The 24915-nt window shown below is 41.0% G+C and overlaps 1 protein-coding gene across 6 annotated transcripts in view; it reads right to left on the reverse strand.

Moving 5' to 3' along the window:
• AKAP11 (A-kinase anchoring protein 11) overlaps positions 1-24915 on the reverse strand; it is an 86788-nt gene that overhangs the window by 8588 nt on the left and 53285 nt on the right. For 4 of the 6 annotated variants that reach the window (XM_068267789.1, XM_068267788.1, XM_068267792.1 and 1 more), the window contains exons 7-11: positions 14657-18998; positions 9785-9940; positions 5342-5425; positions 2094-2140; positions 904-1061 (exon numbers count right to left, since the gene is read on the reverse strand). In XM_068267789.1, the coding sequence (XP_068123890.1) occupies positions 904-1061; positions 2094-2140; positions 5342-5425; positions 9785-9940; positions 14657-18998 (4787 nt within the window). The remainder of the gene's footprint in view (positions 1-903; positions 1062-2093; positions 2141-5341; positions 5426-9784; positions 9941-14656; positions 18999-24915) is intronic. The other 2 variants (XM_068267793.1, XM_068267794.1) reach the window with 2 other exon arrangements.

A 24915-nucleotide genomic window follows, 5' to 3' on the forward strand; every position in this document is an offset into this window, starting at 1 on the left:
TGTATTTTCTCTCCCTCGCCATCTCAGGTATGCTTTAAGCATTTATCGTATCTTTTTGGAAGATTTCCAGTCCCTTTGTTGTAGTAGCATTACACTTCAAAGTAATTGAGGGGGCATGGTAACTAAAATTAGTGTTAGCAGCCAGCACAAAAATTAATTAGAACACACACACACACACACACACACACACACACACGTCATAACATGACAAACACACCAGAAAAGAAAATTCCATCAGAGTTGAGGAGTCTAAGCAATTTTTTGATACCGGGAGCAAGAGTCATACAAAATGCACAGACTTTGACTCCTAGTAAACTAATTAAAATAAAAAACATGTTTTTTTCTTTCCAAACTCCCTTTGCTCATAAAATCTATTTGATATGTTATTAAATTTGGGGTTGGTTACTACAAATTAAGTTACACAGCAGTAGTATATTCTACATATGTACTCCCAGCAGAGCTGTGGTAAATTCACTAAGAATGTTGTGCACATTGAACGCAGAGGTGTTGTCCATCACCTGTAAACCTGGTTAAGATTGTGCATGATGAACGTGTAGTAGAGGAAAAATCCCCTCATCTTCGTGTACACAAGATAGGAGAGACATTACAGCATAAAACAATGTTACTCAGGGAGAGGTGAAGGGTGGTGGAGCAAAAGAGGGCAACAGCCAATAAGAAAGGCTGTCCAGAAGGTAAGATCCGCCCTGCAACAGGCACAACACTGGTACTGATCAACTAGGACGGGCGGCCTGGCCCCAGCAGGGATGATTATTAGGCCTCTGATTCAGCCATTATGGTTCAAAACAAGGTGTTATTTTCTAGATGCAGTTCATCTAATGCAAAATTGAAGTACAAGTGTAAATGGTAATAGAAAAGAGTTCAGGAACAGAAAAGTTGGCTTACGGGTATGAGGTCTTTAATGGTGTCATCTGGAAGGCAGAGCTCAGAAATGTCAGACTCAGAAGCAGCAATCCACTGTAGTATGGTTCTCAGCTGGGAATCTACTGTACTTGGTCCCATATGAAGATTTCTGATCAGTAGAAATTTGGTCTGTTCTGTGGCTGAAAACAAAAATATTGGGTTCAATTACTGTCCACAGTATATAAAGTGAAAAATATGCTCAGTAATAGTTTAGGTGCTAAATACAAGTATCTACAGGACCCCCGTACAGGTATCTCCATGTTAGGGAACAGATAGAGTGGCACACAAAACACTGTATAACATGAAGATGATCACTATGGCAGGAAACAAACTACAAGAGAGGGGATGCTAAATATCAAATACTGTATGATTTGCTCCATAAGATGCGTTCCCCCTCCACTCCGAAGTGGGGAAGGGGGGGGGGGGGGGTGAGGGATGTCCAAATAATACATTCGACTGGTGTCAGGTCTCCCCCAAAGCTAATGGGAGTCCCCGTGGCCCCCGCAGGGTATGATGGCAGCAGAGCACAACCACACCTCCCACCGGCGCACTTCTTCCTCTCCATGTCCTATCTTCATTGTCATTGGCTCCCCCCTCACTGTGACTCTGGCAGCATGTGCATACTCATGTCCTTGTGTAGGTAAACCCTCATACTACATGGCTTGCCCAATCATAATTGAAAGTGTGTACCAGGTTTTAGTTGTCTGAATAGGTCCCTCTCCCCATTGACACCAGTCTGAGTGACACAAAGACCAGAGGCAAGTACACATTACGGTACATACATACATCCAATTTTGATAGACCAATTTTATTACCTTCATGAGTAATGAGGGTCAACAGATATTGAATACTATGCACAGATTGTGTAGGTAAACGCTCATACCACATAGAAGTGGTACAATCGGCTACTCATTGACCAACTGCCACTCATTGGCCAATACAAATTGGATGCGTTTGCACACTTACACTCTCCTCCTACTTATTTACTTTTCTAATTATGTAAACATGTAAAAGAAAATGATGTCAAATCAGCCGCTTCTCTGCAGAATACAGCCCCCACATGTGATTTAAATGATGGTTCATTTCAGCCACAGATTAGCAAACTGACTTGGACCTTGCTAGAACTCCCAGGCAAAAAGTACAATTAGCAAATAAGACAATATACACCGTACCTTGCGCTGTGACTTTCAGATCCTCATCTTTTTCTTCTGTACTCTCACTAGTGTTACAGCAGGTAAAAAGGAGGGGCAATAGTTAAACACTTAGAATAAATTAACATCTCATTTGTCACTAACAGATACTGAATTAAAGGAAAACTCCAGTAATGTATGGTCTTTGGCCCTGCTTGTAATAATATCTTTTATAACCTCAGGTATCCTTACACTTTCTGCAACGATGATATGCAATTTCTCCAAGGCAGAACTTGGCCATTTTATTGTCCTTAAAGAGGAACTGTCGCAAAAATCTTAAAATTTAAAACACAAACAAATAAGAAGTACATTTTTTCCTGAGTAAAATGAGCCATAAATTACTTGTCTCCTATGTTGCTGTCACTTACAGTAGGTAGTAGAAATCTGACATTACCGACAGGTTTTAGGTTAGTCCATCTGTTCATGGGGATTCTCAGATTGGTCTTTATTCTTTATAAAGACACTACCTGAAAAAGATTTATACAATGATGCTAGACAGCCTCCCTGCTCACCGTACACTTCTTTGGCATTTGGACGGAGCAACTGCCATTCTCTAAGTGCTTTTAAAAATAAAGAAACCCCTATGAGAAGATGGGCTAGTCCAAAATCTGTCGGTAATGTCAGATTTCTAATACTTACTGTAAGTGACAGCAACATAGCAGAACAGTAATTTATGGCTCATTTTACTCCGGAAGAAATGTATTTCTTATTTGTATATGTTTACATGTATTTTACTTTTTAAGATTTTTGCGAAAGAGGTCCTTTAAAGAAGTCTTTTACCCTTGCAAATTAATAATCGTGTGATCTGTTTTTCCAACTGGCTTTCTGCCTACGTTCACATAACAGTATTTGACCAACTGGCTAGAGAGCATGTTTGATTAATATTAAAACTTTTGCAGCTCACAACTTCTGACAGACAATATATTTTTTAAAGACAGAAATGACAAACGTTATTTCAATTATATCCTATGTCTAAACAACCCAATAAAGCTTACTGGAGCTCTCCTTTAATTATTCAGGTTAATGTTCATGCACAAGCAATTAAGAGCATGCAGTAATAACAGATGTGGGAATGCTCAGACAGGCTACTGATATTGGGTGTCAGAAAATGATGTTCTGGTGGATAAAACATTAGACACCAAGCATGTATTACACGAGTCCTAAGTGTCTAACACTAAGCCTAGCATGTATTGCAATCTCTTCCTACCTGTATTCATCAACATTACATACATATTACCCCCAGTTCATGTAAATATGAATGAATACTGCTTTATAAACAAGGATTTAAATTTTTTTAAGGCGATTCTAGGCGTATGCCTAGTGATTTTCTATTTATACCTAGCAATGTTTGGAGCATTTTTGTGTACCTTTTTTAATGTACAGTACAGCTGCTAGTGAGAAATCAGCAGAAATGCTGTAGGACCCGCATTTGGGGAGAAAAAAAAAATCACATCCCATTCTAATACATTAGCCAAGCATTTAGAAGCGCTCTTGGTGCGCACCAGCCCTGAAGCATACACAAACATATAACATTTTCTTCTCTTCACCTACCAACCAACCAATATGCTGCTTACAAAATAAAATGGAGAAACAAAACGGTTTTTAGAAGGCTCTTAAAATGAACCCGAGGTAAGAGTTATTTGGAGGCTGCCATTTTTATTTCCTTTTAAGCAATACCAGTTGCCTGGCTGTCCTGCTGATCCTCTGTCTCTAATACTTTTAACCATAAACCCTGAACAAGCATGCAGAAGATCAGGTGTTTGATGTTCTTGTCAGATCTGACAAGATTATCTGCATGCTTGTTTCTGGTGTGATTCAGATACTACTTCAGCCAAATAGATCACCAGGGCTGCCAGGCAACTGGTATTGCTTAAAAGGAAATAAATATGGCAGCCTCTGTATCCCTCTCACCTCATGTTCACTTTAAGCTAGCTGTCACTCCACACAATCACAATATTCAATTTTGGTTGATAATAATGTAAAACATGTATGCAGCTTCACACATGAACAAAGAGTATAGCAAGGATCACCAATCCCGAGCGCTGTAATAACAGCTCAGGAGATTTGGGCACAGCCAGCGCCACTATAGACAGTGCTCTGTGAGTAACGTCAGCGCCGTCAGAAGACTGAGCTGAAGTTGCTCTTAAAACACTATAATTTGGCCTACAGCAATAGCTGGAAGACGAATTATATCATTCCCCACTATCTAGGGCGGCCTGGAGGGGGAATAGTAATTATGCCGCCGGGAACTTGTTCAGCAGCAGGATAAGCCATATACCGGCTATGTCCTGTGCCCAAGTTTCCCGACGGCCAATTCATATGTACGCCACAAATCCTCATTTTTTTCAGGGTAGTTACAAAAAAAGAAAAGAAAAAAAAAATCAGCTGGGAGAAGATCACCATCACCAAATAATTCATGTTTTAATGGACTAGCTAAGGCTCACATTTTATCACTGCATTAATTTGAATGTGAACATGTTAAAATGCATTGGTTAAGAAAAACAATGGAATAGCAAAAATGTAAATCATCTCTTACAACAGTATACTGATTGCCTCTTTGCCTTGCTGCTAACATCAAGTTCTCTGATCACCATGCCAATCAGCTGGAGACCAAGCCCTGTTTAGTTGTGTGGGCAATGCACTGAAAAGGTCCATGTGCCAAAGAAGAAGGTGCAACTGCTTGCTCTGCTGAAACCACACCTTCTAGAGACTGACAGTCTATCAAGGTTACCAGTCCCTAATAGGGGAGAACAAAGAGCAGTCACACCCTCCCCACTACTATGTGCACTGCATTTCTGTGACTCCCATGTGATGTGCCCATTACTGCAGGGGTATGGATTCTGAGCCAGAGCCAGAAAATGAGTAAGAAACTGCCCATCAGCAGGTTAGGAGATGAGAATTGGTGAACTGGTGCAACATTAATTTTTTGCTTTCCAATTTAAAATGTAAACGCTACTACCACTGCATCAGTAACACCAGACTCTGAAATTATGTTTTAAAAACTTGTACTTGAGATGAGAAACTACCCCACATCAACACCATTATGACAAAAGGCATGCAGTGACAATGTCAGTAAAGAATAGTAGTAGACATATCGACACAGAGTCTTCATTCTCAGTTATAGAGAAGCATGCAAAGTTGTACAACAGCTGCAGCAGAATGTCATGCACTGTGAGATAAGTGGATGAAGTGACTAGCTAAGTTGCATGCAGAACCTCTACTGAACCAACCTGTCTGATGGTGGGAAAGATACATTTTCTTCACACATGTCTCCCTCCAATCCCAGACTGCTCCAGCTACTGCTGTTACCATTACTACCAGAAGAAGACAATATTCAACAACCTCGGACGTTAGGAAACAAGCTGATATAACATCAAGTATAATACAATTATATGAATTTAGTGTATTATGGAAATTTTTTTTTTTTTTACTTCACTGCTCTGTTTAATGGACAAGATTTTCAATTCTAAGTTAGGGCCTGTCTCCACTCGTCAGTTATTCTGCGCGTCAGTGTTTCTGCATGAGTTGTCTGACAGTTTTGCATTGCTGTCAATTGTTTTTGTGAACGTGAAAAACGCATTCAAGTGTGGACCTAGCCTATTAACATTGGTTGCAGTTTTCCTGTGCAGAAAATGCATAGAAAAAAATGACGAGTGGAAACAGGCCCTTAGGCCCGGTTCACATTTGCGTTTTTCTGAAACCGGAACGTATACTGTACAAACGGAACGGATGTGAATGGATCCAATGTTAACCTATTGGACCGTTCACACGGGTGCGTTGGTATGGATACGTTCCATACGTTCCATCCCCCGGACCAAAAAAATGCTGCAGGCCCTAATTTTCCGGACCGTTTTGCCCAGCGGAACGGATCCGGACAAAAAATACTGCAGCATTGGGGGCAATGGGAATTGGAACGTTTCTTCACACTAATGAAGAAACGGACCGTTCCATAGGCCGGCGCGATCCTGAGCGACGGGAGGGTGAGGGGAGGGTGCAGCAGCCAGGCGGGTGGGCTAGGGAGGCTTAATACATACCTTATCTTCATAGGCAGCTGGCGGTAGAGGATTCAGTCTTCTTCATGTGACTAGTCACATGACGAGCTGTGTAGTCACGGCGGAAGAAGAGGAAGCCTCTACCGCCGACTGCCTATGAAGATAAGGTATGTATTGACCAGTGAAAACGGATCCGATCAATCATTGATCAGATCCATTTTCACTAATGTGAACAGGGCCACGGACGAGCCATCCGGATCCGGTGAAGCGTAGACCGGATCCGCTCACCGGATCAGTTTGGCTGAAAACGCAAATGTGAACCGGGCCTAAGTTATTATAATTATTTATTGTATTTTAAAAAGCGCCAACATATTATACAGCACTGTGTTGTTAAAATGATTTCAGCAATGCATCTCGGTGTGCAAGGACATTATACAGTGAATAGACAGAACTGTCCGATAGACTGAGTCTGACAACACACTGCTAAATGCAATTGTGTGTGTAATACCGTGCTGTCCCATTCAATGTAGTGTTGGTGCAGTGTGTTTTTTATACAAATGTAAGGCCACCTACTTTGCTAGGCTAAAGCAAAAGTTTGCCCAGGCCTTAGGGCCCATTTCCATTGAGTGTGAATTCGCATTCCATAAATTCACATTAGTACTGACACCAATGTAATTTCATTGGAGTAGTTTCCATTGAATGTGTTTTTTGCAATATCTTCCAATGCAAAAAAAAAAAAAAAAACACAGACTGTTTGCTGCAGATTTTTGCACCACTTATTGTTCTCTATGCAATTCACATGTAATGAAAGTGAATGCGTTTTTGACGTGAAAAATAACGTGTTTTATAAAGTTTCCCATCTAACATGCTTCTTTCTGTTTCCTGTGTAGTCACAGTGATGTCATGTTGCTATGGAGATTCAAAAAGCAAATAAAAAAATATGCATTTTAACAAGTTGGCATTAAAAAGGTATTTGCAGTAACAGTAGTTTCTTGAAGGAATAGTTCTTGGGAGGTTTGGACCCTTTATCAGATCCTAAGCAAACAGACTGAACTTCCAAACTTTTACACATTGTAAGAACATTCAAGATGAAAACCTGTAATAAGAGGGAGTGACCCCTCCCCCCTCTCACAGATAAGAACCTGCAATGTGAGAAATTCTAAGGGCGCTATTCCACTAGAACGGCGCGCGTCTGCGAGATGCGAGCCGGCTCTTCCGGGTCTGCGGGGAAAGCAGAGGAATCCCATCAGCCGTGCCATGCACGGCTATGGGATCCGCAGCCTCCTGTGCCGATTCGGATGGAAAAGCCGGGCGAATCGCTAGCGATTCGGCCGGCGTTACAATTGCACCCTATGGCAGAGTTTCCCCGCATTCGCGGCGGTTTCCGTTCAAGTGGAAACGCGCCCTAAGGGAAAAGAAGGTAGCCGAGGAGAAGGTAAACAGAATGAAATAGGTGGTTATTTAACCACTTTACCCCCTAGGTACGAATTTCTCCGTCCCTTTTTTCCACCCTAAAAAACCAAGGGACGGAGAAATCCGTACCTTCCGCCGCTGTCTGCGCTCCTGCCACTCGTGTACGCCGCCGCCCGCTCACCCGGAGATCAATGAACGGGAAAATCCATTCCCGTTCGTTGATCTAAGACCCCACAATGATCCGCTGCTTCTATTAGAAACAGCGCGATCATTGTGATTTTCACTGCCTCGTACTACTTCCTGTAAGCATCCTTCCGGACGCTTACAGGTCGCATGTAAACAAACTCACTGTGGCCATCTTGTGGCCAAATAGTACAACTACACCCTAAAGCATTTTACATATACAAATACATTAGTTTTCCACATAAATTAACTCATTACCTCCCACACTCCAATTTTTTTTTTCTAATTTAAATTTTTTTTTTAATTACAGTAGCATGCATTATTTAAAAACTATAATGGCCAAAAACTGAAAAATAATAATTTTTTCCCACAGTTTTTCCTATTTTCCCATTAAAACACATTTAGAATAAAATAATTCTTGGCATAATGTCCCACCTAAAGAAAGCCTAATTGGTGGTGGAAAAAACAAGATATAGTTCGTTTAATTGTGATAAGTAATGATAAAGTTATAGACGAATGAATGGAAGGAGCGCTGAAAGGTGAAAATTGCTCTGGTTTTCATGGGGTAAAACCCCTCAGTGGTGAAGTGGTTAAAATGCTAATGTCAATAATGAGTCATGTATCCCTTGTATTAAAAGAAGATTATAATCTTCAAGTCAAAGGTGTTATGGAGCAACACAGATCTGAAGCCACCTTTCAGAAGCAAAATATCCAAATCTATGGCATTATGCTTTTCCCCCCCCAGGATCATAGTACTGAAGATTGCAATGTTTTTAGAATGTTGGAAGCCTTTGGCAGGGTCTCTCCCTCCCCCCCCCCTCTCCCCAATGTGTTCTTCTTGATCTTGCAACCCCATCAATGACAACCTTCCCATGTTGTAACTAAGACGTGAATTGCTCGGTCTCTGTTAAACAGATCATGCATGATCATGCATCTTGTAACCTGTTTGCATGTATAACCTTGTGCGACCTCTCTGTCTGGCACCCCTTGTTTACATTGTATATAATCCTTTTGTCCAGCGCTGTGTAATGTGTTGGCACTTTATAAATACAAGAATTATAAATACGGATCTGAAAAGAGACTTTGGATTTGTGCAGGACTTTAAAGGACAATTGCAGTGAAAGCAAGGGATATTAAGGCTGACATATTTATTTCCTGTTAAGCAATGCCAGTTGCCTGGCTGTCCTGCGGATCCTCTGCCTCTAATACTTTTATCAATAGACCCTGAACAAGCATGCAGCAGATCAGGTGTTTGACATTATTGTCAGTACTGACGAGATTAGCTGCATGCTTGTTTCTGGTGTTATTCAGACACTACTGCAGCCAAATAGATGAGCAGGATGCCAAGTAACTAGTTCTGCTTAAAAGGAAATAAATATAGCAGTCTCCATATCCCCTCAGTTCAGTTGTCCTTTACAACCTACGCTAGGCTAGCTACATGATGAGAAAAAAATCCCTCCCGCGGCCATGTTCCCATGGAAACATTGAAACGCCCAGCAGGTTAACGGACTTGCCTTCCATGCAGTGAAATGTGACTGGTTGCTAAAAAATTTAGTATTTCCTCATTTTAGTGCCTTACTTAATAAAAGTGTAGGTTTGAAGTATACATTAATTCTGGGATGAAATGCATTCAGTGTACAACCTACACCAGAATGCGACATTAATGCCTCAACAATCTGCAATAAATACATAGTTCTTACGAAAATAATTACAAAGCCTAGTCCAGAATAAATAGGAGGAATGATCAAGTAACATATATTGCTATATTGTGTTGTGTAGTCCCACCACAGCCAGCATATGCAGTCTATCTCTACTGTAAGGAATATATTAAAATTGTGTTGTATTTATCTATACATGATTATGTGGTTTGCATAAATGTTTATACGGATTACTAAATGTAGCAACACGGAAGTCTTTAGCAAGTAAGAACCTATATAAAAGCATGCAGTCATTGACGCACAGCGAAACAAGCAGCCTGGGAAGAAGCTTTGGTAAATATAGATTATTCTCATTCTCTAAAATATGTTATTAGCAATCCATGCTTTATTTAAAAAAAAATCTGAGACAGCCAGACGATATTCCTACCTGTCACTGAGGTGAAGGAAGCTGCTGCTTTCATCCTGGTGTTCCTCCTCAAAGCTCAGATTAGACCAACTTCCTGTACTGTCATCACCCACACTAACACTGGTCTGCTGGCTTGTCACAGAGTCTACTGACTGAAAGCCATCTTTCCCAATAGAACTAAAGACAACAAACATAACATATTAAGGGTCCATCATGTAGATAGCTAGGTGCCCATAGTACATCTACTTCAACGGCAAATGATCTTCCTTAGAAGAGGAGAAACCATAGTTATGACTCATCAAGGTGCCGCTGGCCCGCCCATCATGCCCTGACTTGCCTGCATTTACTGCAGCACAGTACAGGTAAGTGAGGGAAGATTTTTACTGAAATTTTACAGTTTTTTGTCATAGTGAAAATTTAAAGGATAAGCGAGCTTAAAAAAATAATTTCACCTATCATTCTGTCCTCAGGAGACTATCATAGCAGTAAAATAGTTAACTGCACCTCTGTGTTTTGCTGTAGCCTGCTGCTTCTCCTAGTCAATAAATACATCAATTTTGGTGTACACTGAATACATTACAGATAATATCCTGCCATGGTACATATGTCGGCACTGCCACATCAGTTGGGCAATGGGTGGTGCCACTTATTGTAAAAATATTGCTAATTTCAATTACCGATATTTTACTATGCACTACATGGCATCCATTCTAACTCTAAACATCCCGTATAAGTGCTTAAAGGAGAACTGTAGTGAGAGGTATATGGAGGCTGCCATATTTATTTCCTTTTAAGCAATACCAGTTGCCTGGCTATTCAGCTAATCCTCTGCCTCTAATACTTTCAGCCATAGGCCCTGAACAAGCATGCAGCAGATCAGGTGTTTCTGACAAATTTAGACAGATATGACAAGATTAGCTGCATGCTTGTTTCTGGTGTGACTCAGACACTTCTTTAGGCAAATAGACCATGAGGGCTGCCAGGCAACTGGTATTGCTTAAAAGGAAATAAATATGGCAGCCTCCATATCCCTCTCACTACAGTTCTCCTTTAACCCCAGCCCTGTTGGTAATATTGTGGTGAAACCCCTCCTACAGTGCGATGTCATGACCCTGGTCCTAAAAGTTTGCTGTAAATCCCGTTGCATTGTGGGAAATAACGGATTTTTTCCAACTGCCAAGCAAGCAATATCTCCCTATGTGCTTAGAACTCTCAGTATTGAACATTTCGCTCTCAGTAACGAACGAACATTCCATACAGATCATCTGGCAGAACTCAAGATGTCACCACCAGTGATAAATTTCAGAATGTAAATCAGGGAGAGGAAAGATTTTGCAATGGGCAAACAATCAAACTGGGCAAACTAATCTATAAATGAATATAGTAAAAAATAAGCAATTCATTCATAATGCTATTTTCACTACAGTTCCTCTTTAGGGGATGAATGGATGCAAATGCAGGGATGCTGGACATGCTTAGGAGATGCAGAAAACAGCACATACAAGAAAGTAAGAAAAGAGAACCGGGCACTGTCCAAGTGATTGTTTTAGTGAGGTGGCCATGCAGTATATCCATACACAGCGTGATGCAGAGAGTGAGAAGCTCAGGGAGTGGGAGCTTAGGCAATGTTCAGACCGACACTATGGCCGTTCAGCATCCAAACGGACAATTGCTCATGTGTTGGCCTGGGATTGGGGAAAAGGGTTGTCAAAGGACAATAATTAATTAAATCCTAGGCTCTGCCGTCTGATGGGACTACCAGCAAGATTCACTCCTCTGTTTGCGCCTACTTTTTCTACCTCTCCTGGGAGATTTCTTGTCTTGCTCTATGTTCTGGTTATGTGTCTGTGTCTTGCTTAGGGCTCGTTCACACTAATAGCTCTTGCTAATGTTATCCTATGTGTGCACACTGGAGCAATGTGATTTTGTAAAAAATCCCCATAAGATTGCATTAGTAAGAGCTTTTCAAATCTCTAGCACTTAAAAAGCTCTTGTAGTGTGAATCAGCCCTTAGTCTCCGCTTTTTAGTCCCTAAAGGAACCAAATAGCACCTTGTCACATTATCCACGTTTATATGACCAGGTCTTTCTCTTGTGTGCATTGATATTCTGCTGCCTCTGCAACTATTGAGGGGACCAATTTTAAAAGGATAATTTCCCAGTTTTTGGCTAACATTTATGTACCCCAACAACCCAAAATTAAGGGGCGAATGAGCAGTATTCCTGCTGTTTTGAGACTTTTTGCTCTAAAATGTCCTTCATTTTGACATACTAGCAACAACGGATGGGAGAGTCGTATTCCGTTTCACCTCTGACTTCTGCCTCATTGGCCTATGTACTCCCTATTTTCCCAACATGTACATTGTAGGGGCACACACAAGCTGGGAAGACTTCCCCTGGTCTCCCCTCTCTGATTTAATCCACTGGAGGAGCTCAGGGTTTACGTCTTTTTATATGGTCAGGTTACTTTTTGTTTGCACACATTTGGGTCACTGTTAATTTATCTTCAGACACTAACTATTTATTATATAGACATATAAAAGTTAGCGCTCCTGCTGTGTCCACAGTCCACTAACTGTGGACACAGCAGGAGCGCTAACTTTTATATGTGTATTAATTTTAATTGCTTAAGAAGCGCACCACCATATACATAAAGCGGACTCTCATATTGGTCAGCGCAGTGTGTTGAAATTGTATTTATTATATAGAACAGCCTTTTTCAACCTTTTTACCCTGGAGGAACCCTCCAAATACTTTTTGGATTTCAAGGAACCCCTGCAAGCAATTTTTGGATCTCGGGGAACCCCTAACATGGTCTTTAAAGGCTGGTGTGGCTGTTTATGTCACTACCGCCTATTACAGTAACCTTCATTACAGTGTTTTCTTATTCTGGTGCTTTTTTTTAATGCGCTCATTATTATTCTAATCCCCAATTTAGTGCTTCTTTTTACAGTACCCCGTATTATAGTGTGCTCTCGATCATACTTCCCCCAACCCCCACAATGGAGAAAAATGCCAGGGAACCCTGGTGTGTTTTCTTAATCGATTCATTGATTGTTTACCTCTATTAGTAAACAATATTCTTCTTGGTGACACTTTGTTGCAACCCAGTTCCAGTGGTGCATAGGGGCATATCAGAGGGCAGAGTCTGGGTTTAACCATTTCCCCTCCCCCGGGATGAGTGCCTACGCCCCTGCAAAATGCCACAACTCTGTGCAAGGGCGTTGGTACTACGTCCCTGGCACCGCGAACCCCCCGCGCTCAGTACCGCCGATCATTACCGCCGATCGCCTGCCGCTAGATTAATGAATGGGAAAACAAATCCCATTCATTGATCTAAGTTCCCCTGTGAATGGCTGCAGCCGTTCATGAATCCCGTGCACGTAGTGCTTCCGTACTAACAGTACGGAGCTGAAGTCACCACTGAGGACATCTTGTGGCCAAATTTTAATATTACACCCCCCCCCCCTTGTTTTTCAGTTTATCATCCCTGGTTACCTTTTTTTTTTTTTTTTTTTTTTTTTTTTTTTTTTAAATTAACCTCTGACCTCCCACACTCCCCTAAAGTTACCATTTTTCTTTTTAATTAAAAAAAAAATACAAATAAAAAAATACAGAAATAGTTACCTGAACTTTTTAAATATGTCTGCAAAATCTGTATACTACAATTACTTTATAAATTATGGGCTCGTGGGATAGACACAAAACTGAAAAAATGCACCTTTATTTCCAAATAAAATATTGGCGCCATACATTGTATTAGGGAAAAATTGTAAACGTTGCAATAACCGATACAAATGGCCAAATAAAATGTGTGGGTTTTAATTACGGTAGCATGTTTTATTTTGAAACTATAATGGCCGAAAACTGAGAAATGATTTTTTGAATTTTTTTTCTTATTCCCATTGAAACGGAGTTAGAATAAAATAATTCTTAGCAAAAAGTACCCCCCAAAGAAAGCCTAATCAGTGGCGAAAAAACCAAGATAGAGATTGTTTCGTTGTGATAAGTAGTAATAAAGTTATAGGTGAATGAATGGAAGGAGCGCTGACGGGTGAAAATTGCTCTGGTTTTTTTAAGAGGAAAAACCCTTCGAGGTGAAGAGGTTAAATTCTCCAGGGTCCTCTGACCCTCCTCCACACCCAGACCAACATGTCAGCAACATTTGGACACAGTGCCAGTCTGAACACTGACATAAGCTCCCACCCCGAGCTACTCACCCTCTGCATATGCCGCATGGAATTTTGTATGAATTTTACTAAGTCAATAAAAACCTTCACTTGGACAGTGCACAGGTCTCTCTTCTGGCTTCCACAGAATAGACCATCAGGCAAGCATTATAATTTTTAAAGTTAAATAGCAAGCAACCTTTTTCTATTAAGTGCAATTAATTCCTGTTGTATAAATGTAGCAATGTATATTTACCTTTGTATTGAATGAAGTAATGAATCTACAAATACCACCACTGTTGTGACATAATTCTAAGGGCTAGTTCACAGTGGGCGCTTTGCTAGCAGTTTACTGATCACCGGTGATCAGCAAAACGCTGTTTTCACTGTACAGGAAAGGGATTTTAGATTGATTGTGTTTTGTGATTCTTTAACATTGAAATGCAATCGCTCCAAAAATGCTGCATGCACCATGTTTGAGATTTCAGTAAATCGCTAATCACTGGCGATCACTACAGCATGACCACTACCATTGACTTGCATTAGCAGCAGAGCTGTGCTGATCACCAGCGATCAGCAAAAGATGTTATTAGAGACTGTATTCATACATTTAAATAATTTTTCAGAGAAGCTGAAGTTCCTGCAACAAATAAGAATAATCATGACATAATACCAGACTACAACAGAGAATAAGAAACCAAATTTTAAGTATCTGGTTAACTTACCTTATATTAACAACATGGCCAATATTCTTCATAGCAGACATCCAAATCTCAGTGGTAAGGGTGTCTGCAAAGCTGATGCCATCATGTCCAATGCCACTGTCACCTCCCAAACTTGTGCTGCTGAGTTCACGTTCTGCTTTCTCAATAGCTGCACTCACTATCCGATCAGCAAACATTGTTCGTTTATCAAAGTCAATTTGAATTTTAGGGATGCTTAAATGAAAGAGTCTTGATTTTTGTCCAGCATTTTGCTTGGACTTTGAACACTGTTTACCTTTCCTGGAAGAGTCATGTCCCAGCAAGAAGCGACACGATAAAGGGTGTCCTTGCTGTTCTTTTGCAGTACACAGTTTGCAAGCGGTTCCAAAAGAATGCACAAGTTTTCCAGCATTTGAGGCTTTATCTGCCTTCCTTCTGTTTTCCACAGCTTGTAGCCTGGCCCTCTCCAAGCTGAACTCCAAAGTGCTATCTACAACCTTGCAGGCGTACTGTTCAATAGCTTGTATAAAACTCTCACTAAAACCATTATCATTTAAACTGCCTGTGCTATGATGCAGCTTCTGTTTATGGTGAAAAAGTAAAGGTGCTTTGGGAAATGGAGTTTTGACAATTTCCCCAATGACATAATCATTTTTAGACTTTGTATAGAGACAAGAATCAGTCAATGATTTGGGAAGAGAAGCAGTAGACATTTTTATTTTTTTCTTTACGTCACAGGTTATGGTACTGGCAAGAGACTCTGCAAAATGGAGCAGACGGGTCCCATCTGCCTTGTGGGCCAGATCCTCAGCGAAAGAAGGGAGAAAGATGTTGCTTTGCCTGCAATTGTCTTTGCCTGTCTGATGTGTCCTAGCTAACAGTCTGAGTATGTCCCTACTGTTACTGCTACCACTACTACTACCACCACTACTACTTGCTTCTGACTTCACTCTAGGCATCATCTTCCTATTGCACTTGAGTTTTACTGTCTTAGAGGCCTGCTGTAAACCTGACTTTATAGCTCTATAAGCTAACCTACTTGCATATTGTTCCAGTATCAACTCGCTGCTCTCACCTTCCATTTTTAGGACTCTTATAAGATGGTCAGCATATTCTTCAGTCACGCTTTCACAGCTTGGATATTTTGAGGTTAAACCAGCACCCCCACCATGATGAGGCACTGGAAGTGTTGCTGGGTCAGAAGACCTAGACCTTATACACCTATGTTTTCTTTCTTTGGGTCTACAATCTTCATCAGATTTTTGGGAATTGCAGTCCATGTCACAAAGAGAGTTCTTCCTGCTGCCTAACACTTCCTTGGCATCACTGATTACTTCTCCAGCAACACAGTTTGCATATGTGCACAGTGTTTCCAACAAATCTTCTGTAATATTTCTCATGTAGGCTGGGTACCCCCATTTATCACTCAATAGGCTCAACTGTGACCTGTTCCTCATTGTTGGTTCCTGGACGGATTCATCAACCAAAGAATAAGCTGCCATGTCAGTGGCAACTGATATAATGTTACTAGATAAATACTCAGCATATTTACAAGTTTCTTCTGACACCTCAAATTCTTCAGAGTTATCATCACTGCTGGAGGTTTCAATTTCCTCAGATAGAGACCTCATGAGCTTGATCATAAAGTCATCTTTCTTGGAATCGTCATGCTCCTGAGCAGATACATGAGGGGTAGATGGTGGGGTGGCTGGATAGAATTCTTTTGCTAGCTGACCCTTAAGTTTTTTGTTAAGTTTTTTCATACTTCTCTCAGGACTTATGTCACAACGTGCTAATGGTGTAGGAGGTGGAGTACTAGGTAGTACAGCCAAGCTAACTCTGTTTTGGGAACCCTTATTCTCTGCAAAGAAGTCCTCACCACAGTTACACATCACAGAGGAGAAGCTATTGATATGAGGAAAACAGCTTTGAAGTCCAAACAATGAAGGATCTGTAGCTTCATTGTTTTCAATGCTTCTTTTTGCCAAACTCTCTGCACTAGCTTTATCATATCCAAAACCTGAATTTACTGGGAGAGGACTAGATAAATGAATTTCAGAAAGTCCCAGTTTGCTATCTCTTGCAGAATGTTTTGCAACAAACCAAGGAATTGGAGAGGTATGTTCTACTTGAAGACTTCCACTGGCATTTTGGTTGACCATATTAACAGGGAAATCTAAGTTTGGCTTACTTACATCACATCGCTTTAAGAAAGTTTGGGTATTATTTTCACCTGGATACCCAACAGCACCTTTAACCAAGTCATCCATACTTTGCTGTGGTGAGGCGCTGCCTTGTAATAGAACACGTTGAGAGGGGACCTCAATAATTCTTTTGGTCCTCATTTCAGCATAGTCTTCCACAGTTCTACTGGACTTGATCACATCATATGCCTCATTCACAACCATATCTACCATTGTGACAGAGAAAGTTTTCCCTCCGTCTGCTTCTTCCTTTTTAAAATGTAGGTATCTCTGCTCTTGTTGGCTATCACTAAGATAATTTTTAGATGCATTCAGAAAAGATTTGTCACATGCTAGCTCATCTATGCTTTTTCTTGAGAAGCTATAACTGTCTGTGTCATTTATGTACATATTAGCAGTGGATAAGTCTGAATATTCATTGGATTTTGAATGTTGGCTTAGGACTTTTGCAGCTACAGGTACAGGTATGGAGCTCACAAGACCAGATGTAAAGAATAAAGCATGTTGGACGGTGAAATCCCTTCTAGACTCATGAAGGACAGATGATGTAACATTATGTACAGAGTGAGTGCTAGATGAGGTTGATAATTGAGATGACTCAGTTACACCTTCTGAGCCAACATATTTTAGGTTGTCCATGGAAACGCTTATAGCAGCTTCTGTAGTAAAAGTCACATTCACTTGAGACAGTTCGATAAAGGCCTCCTGTATCACAGATTCTGATAAATCCTTGGCATAGGAACTTACAACAACATCTTCATAGTCAAATGCATGGCAATCAGAAGACACATTTGGAGAAGGGGGGTGAGAGAACTGACATACTTCCATAATACCTTCAAAAACAAGTTCTTCAGCAAGGTCTGCAGCAAAACGTGTCACTGCATTGGTAACCATCTGCTTTTTAATATATCGGAGTTCTTGCAGTGCGCTTGTCATGACTTCACTCACCATGAGATTTGCCAACCCATTAATAGCTCGCTTTTTGATTGAAAAGGCCTGTCTCCTTCCAATTTCATAGAAAGCCATTTGAAACACATATGATGTTAGTCTGGTAGCCAAGTGACACAGTGCACTAGTACAAGATGAAACCCCTCTGTGCAAGTCTTTGAATGCACTGCCAAAACTTTTTTCAACCAGATCAGCAGCAAACCTTTGTATTCCTCCTTTAACGGTTTTATGCTTTGTCTTCAGCTTTCGTTCTGATTCTTTATGATTTGACTTGCGTTTCAGCTTTGTAACTTTCTCTTGCTCTTTTTTCGCAGGTTCAGAGGAGGATTCCGCATTTAGCACAGAGCCAAACATTTCTGCACATACACGGTTTGCGTAAGTACTAAAAACATCATAAGAACTGTCTTTACAAGAAGCATCATCTGGACGACCAACTGGCTGTGAAGAACACTCTGAGGATGTGGTTACTCCAGGTGGACTAAAAGCAGATGATCTTACTGGACTAAACAAGGAGCCATTTTCCTCAGCACCAGTCTTTGTTGGACGGGGGGAATCTGGTACTTCAACTCTGCCACTAAAGGGAGACTCTGCTTTGCGAGGAGTTGGTTTTTTTATACTGGATGACAGCATACGGCGATCAAATTTAAACTTTTGTGGATTCATGCAAACTGTGCTGACGCTTACTTTGGCATTTTTTCTTTTTTTAGGAGGGCTGTCTAAAACAGGTTTCTTCACAGTTTGAAAACTGTCCTCTAAAGAAGGATCCAGGTCATCAAACCGGTCAAAGCTATCAAAAAACTCACTTAGCTCTGAATCAGAGTCCTCAACACCATTTTTTCCAACAGGGATCTTTGGAAGGTTAAGTTTTGCTTTTAAGCTTTTTTGATATCCTTCTTCATCTAAGAATATAATAGGACTTGGGCTTGAGCATTCAGACTCAGAGGTATCCGCAGGGGATAAAGAAAATGTGTTCTTGTTTTGGCCACAAGAATTTCTTCGCTTCCATGCATCACAAGTGAACGTCGTGACAGTATTTTTAGGTGATGAGATGTCTGGAACTCCCATATAACTCATTAGCACTGTAGATTTGATAGATGACCTACGGCGTACAGAGCTAAATATAATTTTTGATCCGGTGATATCTAAACAGTGAGCAGGCTGGGTCTGTGAAGAAGCATCACGCTGGTTGGTGGACGATCCCCATCTCAATCCTACAAAACAATAAGTCAGGTTTATAACGTTTGTAGTAATAATGCATCAAATATCTTCACCTATATAAACAGCATTGTTAAGATACCGTAAAGTGACACTGAAGGGAAAAAAACATGATATAATGAAATGTAAATGTAGTACAGATAATTAATAGAGCATTCGTAGCAAAGAAAAGAGTCTTATTTTTAGGTAGGTTGTTATACAGCTTTTTTTTATACAACATTGCATCATTCTGTCATATTTGCAATTACAAACCACACTCTGTATTTTAAACTATAAAACAGAGCAGAGCTAATAATCCTTTGAGTTCCCCTGCAGTAAAATCTAATCTGAAGTTGCCTCTCACTGTATATTTGATGTATAAGTGCTTCAGATATTCAAATAGGACTGTCCCCGACCCAAGCTGGGTCGGAGAGCTCAGAAAATCTCTTCTTAAAGAGACACTGAAGCGAAAAAAAAACTATGATATTATGATTTATATGTGTAGTACAGCTAAGAAACATTAAGATCAGATACATCAGTCTAATTGTTTCCAGTACAGGAAGAGTTAAGAAACTCCAGTTGTTATCTCTATACAAAAAAGCCATTATCTCTACGACTTTCAAAAGTCGTGGAGAGGGCTGTTTTCTGACTTTTATTAACTCAACTGTTAGTTAACTATTTACTTTTCCTCTGACAGAGGAGAGTTCATTAGTTCACAGACTGCTCTGAAAGAATCATTTTGAATGCTGAGTGTTGTGTAAGTGCACATATTAGAGAATGATGCAATGTTAGAAAAAACACTACAGTGGAGGAAATAATTATTTGACCCCCTCACTGATTTTGTAAGTTTGTCCAATGACAAAGAAATGAAAAGTCTCAGAACAGATTCATTTCAATGGTAGGTTTATTTTAACAGTGGCAGATAGCACATCAAAAGGAAAATCGAAAAAATACCTTAAATAAAAGATAGCAACTGATTTGCATTTCATTGAGTGAAATAAGTTTTTGAACCCCTACCAACCATTAAGAGTTCTGGCTCCCACAGAGTGGTTAGACACTTCTACTCAATTAGTCACCTTCATTAAGGACACCTGTCTTAACTAGTCACCTGTATAAAAGACACCTGTCCACAGAATCAATCAATCAAGCAGACTCCTAACTCTCCAACATGGGAAAGACCAAAGAGCTGTCCAAGGATGTCAGAGACAAAATTGTAGACCTGCACAAGGCTGAAATGGGCTACAAAATCATTAGCAAGAAGCTGGGAGAGAAGGTGACAACTGTTGGTGCGATTGTTCGAAAATGGAAGGAGCACAAAATGACCATCAATCGACCTCGCTCTGGGACTCCACGCAAGATCTCACCTCGTGGGGTGTCAATGGTTCTGAGAAAGGTGAAAAAGCATCCTAGAACTACACGGGAGGAGTTAGTGAATGTCCTGAAATTAGCAGGGACCACAGTAACCAAGAAAACCATTGGAAACACATTACACCGCAATGGATTAAAATCCTGCAGGGCTCGCAAGGTCCCCTTGCTCAAGAAGGCACATGTGCAGGCCCGTCTGAAGTTTGCCAATGAACACCTGAATGATTCTGTGAGTGACTGGGAGAAGGTGCTGTGGTCTGATGAGACCAAAATAGAGCTCTTTGGCATTAACTCAACTCGCTGTGTTTGGAGGAAGAAAAATGCTGCCTATGACCCCCAAAACACCGTCCCCACCGTCAAGCATGGGGGTGGAAACATTTTGCTTTGGGGGTGTTTTTCTGCTAAGGGCATAGGACAACTTAATCGCATTAACGGGAAAATGGACGGAGCCATGTATCGTGAAATCCTGAACGACAACCTCCTTCCCTCTGCCAGGAAACTGAAAATGGGTCGTGGATGGGTGTTCCAGCACGACAATGACCCAAAACATACAGCAAAGGCAACAAAGGAGTGGCTCAAGAAGAAGCACATTAAGGTCATGGAGTGGCCTAGTCAGTCTCCGGACCTTAATCCAATAGAAAACCTATGGAGCGAGCTCAAGCTCAGAGTTGCACAGGGACAGCCTCGAAACCTTAGGGATTTAGAGATGATCTGCAAAGAGGAGTGGACCAACATTCCTCCTAAAATGTGTGCAAACTTGGTCATCAATTACAAGAAACGTTTGACCTCTGTGCTTGCAAACAAGGGTTTTTCCACTAAGTATTAAGTCTTTTATTGTTAGAGGGTTCAAAAACGTATTTCTCTCAATGAAATGCAAATCAGTTGCTATCTTTTATTTAAGGTTATTTTTTCGATTTTCCTTTTGATGTGCTATCTGCCACTGTTAAAATAAACCTACCATTGAAATGATACTGTTCTGAGACTTTTCATTTCTTTGTCATTGGACAAACTTACAAAATCAGTGAGGGGGTCAAATAATTATTTCCTCCACTGTATATACTTGAAAATAAAAACATGAGAATATTTTCTTTGCTGCTAATCTTCTAGTAATTATTCATAGTACACAACCAATTCATCATATATATTTTTTTCGCTTCAGTGTCTCTTTAACTCCTCACGTACTGGAAACAATACAAGACTCTGTTCTTTGCTGCGAATGTTCTATTTCTTGGCTGTACTACACATACAATTCATAAAACCATACTTTTTTTTCAGTTCAGATTCCCTTTAAAAGTGTAAAAGTACTTTAATGCAAGCGTGTTTAAAATAACTTAAAATGCATGCAGTCAAGATGACCTCTTTACAAAATGCTCTGGCAACACTGCTCCTGTTCAGCACAGCATTACTTATGCTGTAAAAGGCACACACCGTGCAGCAGCAGAAAGAGAAGATCAGCAAAAAGCCAGAAAAATAAGATATCACAGACTATGTGCATACGCTGTGTAAAGAATGTTGGCACTTGCATCATCACCACAATTCCGACGTTTCAAGACAACCAGTGTCTCTAGATTAAGTAGTAAATCAATAAGGATTTTCTAGTCCGATGCACTGTTCCAGCGATGTGCACAGATGCCTTATTGACTAAAAAGATCGGAACTATTACAGTGATTCAATAAAGGTTTAGTCTGAATGATTGGAGTTCCCAAACTCCTTATGACGATTGTGAAGATGGATGCATTTCTCGGCGCCTGTGTTTCAGCACCCTGGAAATGAATCGGGCTATGCTATTATTCTATAGGGAATGCAAGGTTTTATTACATAAACTATTGTTATGCATGAGTGAAACCACCTGGGTGGCCATGAAGTGAAAAAGTGCATGCAAGCTGCATGTGAGGCCATTCCATGTACTAAGAGATATGCTAGAGCTGAAACACTTGCTTTAAAAACAAATAAAAATAACAGTATATAAAAGAAAAGAAAAAAAAGCTTTCAGACTAGAAAGAGTGTCAGCGCTAGAACAAAACCAGGACAGTTTGATAAATGTCCCTAACAATATGGATGACAGGCCGAGAGCTCTGCAAGACAAATGGATATCTCAGAAGGGAAATAATGGGGTTAAAGCCTGATACGCACACAAGACCAGGGTTTCTCAAACCTGTTCTCATGACCCACCAACAGTGCATGTTTTGCAGGTAACCTCACATTTGCAAAGAGGGGTATATTAGTGTCTTAGCCATGTGGCTTAAAGAGGGGGTACTCACCTCGGGAGGAGGAAGCCTCTACAAAAATTGAGCAGCAAGCAGCCTCTCACCTTACCTTGTTCCAGTGATGAGCCTGCAGCCCGAGCCTCTGATCCCCGCTCTGAACTCCGCCGCATATTGCCAGTTACCCGAGTCCCGGCTTGATGACGTCATCAAGCCGGGACCCGGATATTCGGCATTATGCTGATGAGTACAGAGCGGGGATTGGAGGCTCGGGCTGCAGGCTCATCACTGGAACGAGGTAAGGTGAGAGGCTGCTTGCTGCTCAATTTATTCAACTGATCTGTGCACCGAGGTGGGGTGGCTAACTGGCTACAAGGGAACATGTTCCCTTTCACCAATTAGTATTGCAGCTGATAGTGCCGGGGGTGCGCTCTTATGCGCACCCGATTGTGCACAGCAGGACTGAAAGCTGCATCAGTATATCTACGTCATGGTGGCTTGGAGGGTGCCACAGGTGACGTAGATATACTGAGCTGTGGAGTAAGTGGTTAATTTTAATTTTACAGTATTTATTTTTTTTCATTCCAGTCCAGAATTGTTGAATCTCCACAGACAGACAAATCAGGAGGTAGAAATATCCTAGTGAATCAGGAACTCTATATTTCAGTGAACATGATTTCAAACATTAACTGGGAAACAGTTAACAAGGTAAGATGAACTTGTCTCAAGAATCAGTGGCAGGCTCTCCAAATTGTGTTTGACTTACTGCAAGACATTTTGTATTGACCTACAAAAATAAATAAATAAAAATAAATTGGTTTAGCCCACAAAACACATTGTCCACTTTCTGTGTCTGTTAAACTGACACACATTCTTGAGGTAAGTTTATCTCACCTATAACATGGTTTTTGATAATTTTATTTTTCTAGGGGTACCTTCCTCCAAGTGTGTTAGCTTGCATTCTCCCTGGAGGGGACAGCTCTATAAGGTTTTTATTGTTTTATTAACCGCGGCACAAAGTTTTACCGTCCGCAACTCCCGTGAGCAGGACACAATTGCAAATCCCTACCCCGGAAGATCCATAGGTTATACAGAACACTGTTACAATTTCAAAAATGAGTTTAAAAGTCACAAGTGAAATAAAAAAATATCCAAGGGCTTCAAACCAGTCATTTACCTCCATTTATAGGGGTCCATTAATACTTAAAGCAAATAGATATTCATGAAAACAATACATCTTGTCAGTGGCACTCAAGCCATTTGTAATTTAATCTTACTAAAATTATTCAATGGAAATTTGCAGCCAGCCATGATTTTAAAAAATTTCCAGGAAGTTTAAATGTAATTTCTTTGAAACCATAGACAGAATGCTCTCAAATTCCCACATGAGTAATCAGCACTCATTAGCTGGGAGGCTGGGAAAAGCAAATCAAAATTAGCAGATGATTCACTTAACCAGCTCTTGCAGGCTCGTTTCTACGGCTGTGCGAACCACGCCATCACCCGGGGAACCGGGCGGAACGGCTCGGAGGTTGGCTGGAGAGTGGCCTAACGGAGTTACAACTCACCCCCCACATGTACGCAGCCTCTTCTTCCTCTCCCAGGCATCCGCTGCGTTGGTATCAGCGCACCCTGTGATGACATAACTGCATGTTATCACAGGGGGCGCTGCTACCAACGCGAGGAGCGCCAGGGAGGTAGAAGGAAGGAGATAGAGGCTCTGTACATGTGGGGATCGCAGAAGGTGAGTTGTAACTGTTATGCCCGCTCTCCCCCACCGCATATGGGGGCACCTACCTATCTAACCTATACTGGGGGCACCTACCTAACGTATACTGGAGGCACCTACCTAGTTAACCTATACAGGGGGCACCTACCTATGTAACCTATACTGGAGGCACTTAACTTAGCTAACCTATACTCGGAGAACCTACCTATCTAACCTATACTGTAGGCACTTACCTAGCTAACCTATACTGGGGGCACCTATCTAACCTATACTGGAGACACCTACCTAGCTAACCTATATTGGGGGCACCTACCTATCTAACCTATACTGGGGGAACCTAGCTAACCTATACTGGTGGCACCTACCTAGCTAACCTATACTGGAAGCACCTACTTAGCTAACCTATATTGGGGGCACCTACGTATCTAACCTATACTGGAGGCATCTACATATCTAACCTATATGGGGGGCAACTATACTTGACTACCTATACAGGAGGCACCTACCTGGCCAACCTATACTGGGGGCAACTATGCCCAGCTACCTATACTGAGGGGGCCTATAGCTGGCTACCTATACTGAGGGCAACTAGACTTGGCTAACCTATACTGCGGGCACGTATTCCTGGTTCCAAGG

The sequence above is a fragment of the Hyperolius riggenbachi genome, chromosome 2 (assembly GCF_040937935.1).
Source record: "Hyperolius riggenbachi isolate aHypRig1 chromosome 2, aHypRig1.pri, whole genome shotgun sequence".
NCBI lineage: Eukaryota > Metazoa > Chordata > Amphibia > Anura > Hyperoliidae > Hyperolius > Hyperolius riggenbachi.